General features: G+C 49.6%; 1 protein-coding gene across 1 annotated transcript; it reads right to left on the bottom strand.

The window, feature by feature from the left end:
• Positions 1-441: 441 nt before the first annotated feature.
• On the bottom strand, positions 442-1,050 carry N7446_012131 (GPI anchored serine-threonine rich family protein; the record flags this gene model as incomplete). The annotated part of the gene is made up of 1 exon (XM_058520873.1): positions 442-1,050. One exon carries the CDS (start codon positions 1,048-1,050, stop codon positions 442-444), a length of 609 nt encoding a protein of 202 aa, XP_058366239.1.
• Between the last annotated feature and the right edge of the window lie 2,699 nt (positions 1,051-3,749).

The following is a 3,749-nucleotide window of genomic DNA, read 5'->3' as shown; positions in this document are numbered from 1 at the left end:
ACCCTACTGTACACAGAAAAAGTGGACAGGACGATCCCAATGATTATCTCGAGTCCCACCAGTCTCACTTGTCATCAGAGGGTAAAATTACGCTCAGTCCTCGGCAGTTAAATTCAAGGACGTCAAAGGGCTCCAAACACAGGACGTAAAGTACAAAGTACGCGTCCGAGTGATGTGAAAGGGGCCGGAATTAAAGCATTCGTAGATTCAAGGGATATTCCAAAAATATTATCATATTGAACACGCTTAGCCTAAGCATAAACATAAAAAGAAAAACTAATAATCACAATAACCGAAAGCCCGACCAGTTATTGGGGTGGTATTTCGTACAATATGCCAATGGCAGCCGAGGCAAAAGCGGAGAGCTGTTTCAGGTACAGCGTCCAAGAAAAGAAAATATTATCAATAAATGGCAATGGAAATGTGCCGAATGGGATCAATTTACAGCATGGCGATGGCACCAGCGACGGCGGCCAGGAGGCCACCAGAGACGCGGTTAGCGACACCGGCGTTGGTGGTGGGCACGGCGGACTGGGAGGCCGAGGAGCTGGCGGCGCTGGAGCTGGCGCTGGTGGAGGAGGCAGTGCTGGAGCTGGAGCTGTCGGTGGTGCTAGCGGAGGTGCTGGCAGCCGAGCTGGAGGACTCCGACGAGGTGCTGGAGGTCTTGCTGGCGGTGGAGGTAGAGACGGAGACGATCGAGCCCTCGACAGTGAAGCGGGGCAGGAAGTTGTAGTCGTTGTCGTTGTCGTCGGAGATAATCTCGATGGTGTAGTCGGGCTGGGCGGCCAGCTTGGAGGGCACATCCCAGGTGTAGCTGCCGTCGTTGGGGATGTTGGAGGCGATGACACTACCGGAGTTGGCGGTTGTCACAACTCCCCACTGCAGGCGCAGAGTGACTGTGCCGCTGGTGGAGGGAGTCCAGGTCAGAGTGGTGGGCTCGCCGACCTTGAAGGTGTAGCCATTGGTGGGAATGTTGAAGGAGTTGTCCGTGCTGGAAGCAGAGGCAATGGCGGCCAGGGCGACGACGACGAAGGAAATGAAGAAACGCATGGTGATGGGTTGCTATGTAAGGACGGAAAGGTCTATGTGCAGATAAAAGAGTAAAAGAGTGAAAAAGCGGAAATCAGAGCCTTAAAGGAAGGGAAGGCGAAGGTTAAGAGGCAAATGGAAGACAGAGCCGAAAATGAGGCGCAAGCGGAGGCTAGCGTTATAAGAGCGAGTCCATGGTTTGTTAGCAGGAGACTTAAGGGACTTCCGAAACCCAAAAGAGGCAAGAAAACCAATAGCGTCAAATGCAAGGTACTGCGATCGGTTGTCACCCCAACTCTCTCGTGGCGGAGATCCACGAGCTTGCAGGTCTGTGGCCATTAACGGCTTTGGCTTCCTCGCTTGGCAGGGAATCTCCTCTGCTAACTGGTGCACCAACGGACTCCCTCTCCACTGCCGGCCTCGCTCGTGGCTTATCGGCCTAGCTAGCTGTAGCTGTGGGTGTGACTCCCGGGATATCGACACAAACATAGTCGCCCATATCCAAATATGCGCAAGATGTCCCAACAGCTGGATTCCAAGCGTAGAAATCATCTAGTGAAATTCTGGCTGTAGAAGCTACAGCATAACAGGTATCTCCCGGTTGAACGAGATGAAACTTATCGCAGTCACTTACCATCCCACTCTGAATTGGAGAAGGAGTGGAGATGCCACCTGAGGTAGTGCTGGTGGTAGTGATCGTATAACCGAGAATATCAACACATACGTAGTCACCCACATCCAGATATGAACAGCTGCTTCCCACTGCCGGGTTCCATGAGTAAAAGTCAGCAAGGCACTGGCACAGCCATCCTCAGACTCAAATATTTATGCAACACCATTCTATTTAGCGCCGACCGGTCTATCACTGAAAAATCGGCCGATCTTTTCCCCAGAGCTAATCGATCGTAAAGATGACTCTTGAAGCACGTCGGCCGGAGAGCGGGAGAGGGAAGTGACACCTTGTCAGATTCTCAAGAAACTTCCCGTTCCTCATGTTTGGCTTGTTTGCATCCGTATGGAATTTTTTTTCATACAGTCGAATTCATACAACGATAATACGTAGGGCCATGTATTCTTCAGTGTAAGCCACCCCTCGTGTGATCTCCACCAAGGCCTCTAAACTACAGAATGAACTTGAGGAGCTCAGCCACATTAGAAGGTTGGCCACACTTAGGTCCCAAGTGGAAGGTCGTTAAACTACAGTCAAGAAAACCTTTGTCCGACTTTGAGGCAATTACGGTCCAAACAAAGTATTGTCGAAGAACGGATAGGCGGCCCTCGCTATTCTGACCACCAAAATGATTGCCAGATTCCTGAAGAGCGTTAGTCTAGGTATGAGCGGTTTACGTGGTCCTATCACAGCAAGACAGCCGCGGGAGCCTATTTTCTGCTAAGCCTTAATAACCTCGCAAGCCTAGTGCTGTGTCTGTTCCACACTACCTCGTTTTGGTGGAAATTCGCCCTGTGGCGTTGCTGTTCTATGGCATTTCGAACCCCGGCCGCGTAACCTCGTATAGGCTGAGGTCAAAACAATGGAGAATCAATTTGTGACCTGATTCATCTAGTAGGATCGCTGCGATAAGCTCCGATCAAGCCCTCAACAAGTTCACTATGATTTTAATTCTAAGCAAGCCTTAACGCGCCTTCAGCCAGGAAGACACCCTGACCGTGCTTCCATCTCCTCCCGCCATCGATCTCAACGTCGCTCCACTATTGGTTAGCTGTTTCTGACAGTATGGCGACGATCAGGATCGCAGATGCCGCGTACGCGGGATATGAGCCGGGACAGCCACTGTCCTGCGATGATGGATCATAACAGGAATATCCTGTATAGCTAGGGAAATACAATGGATGTACTAGGCGATTGGCGCAACGGAATCAAAAAGGGGAACTACCCAAAAATGATGAGATCAAAAGAGTGTTGATTCCTGTCTCCTATCTACTGGGATCGAGGGGGTTAAAATAGCCTCGAGAATACCTGGTATCGAATCCTCTAGAATCCCAGAGGTACCGTTTGGGTCAATACGATGCTGATCACCATTTTCCTGACAAAATGTGTTGCGGCGGTGAATACCGGTACTGTAAACGTGCCATTCCTTTCTCCACCTTGTGGCGAAGACGATCCATCGCTTTACTTCTATGGTGTAAACATGACAGTACGAGCAAAACATCTGTAAGGGAATAGCCGTGTCACAGGACCGCCCCCCACCCTCGCGGGTAGGGGGTGTCCCACAGCCATAATGCAATTAACCTCCATAATGCAAATTTCCTACCTTTTCAACTTTTACGCGTATTTCTACCCACCAAAAATGCCTAAAAAAGCTCGTGATGAAGAGGATCTGCTAGCTAAGGCATTATATGCTTATACTACGCCAAAATTTTCATCTCTACGTAAGGCTGCGGACCATTATCGCGTGTCTTATTCGAAGCTTCGCGGTCGCAAAAACGGACAGACATCTCTCTCCGATCGCCCTACCACCAATAATGCATTGAATTCGAATCAGGAAAATGCATTAATTAGCTGGATCGAAGTGCTAAATTCTTGCTATACACCTCCAACTGCAAAAGATATTGAAATTGCCGCAAATCGCCTGTTGAAAATAGCGGGTTCGGAGAGAGTTGTTAGTTCAATGTATAGCTATCGGCTTATACGGCGTCTACCTCCACACATCAAGCTTATTACCCAAAAATCAAAGGAGTCTTTACGAATTCAAGCTGAG

The sequence above is a fragment of the Penicillium canescens genome, assembly GCF_028828765.1.
Source record: "Penicillium canescens strain IBT 15451 chromosome Unknown utg000010l_segment0_segment0, whole genome shotgun sequence".
Taxonomy (NCBI): domain Eukaryota; kingdom Fungi; phylum Ascomycota; class Eurotiomycetes; order Eurotiales; family Aspergillaceae; genus Penicillium; species Penicillium canescens.
This window is presented reverse-complemented; position numbering and strand designations above follow the sequence as displayed.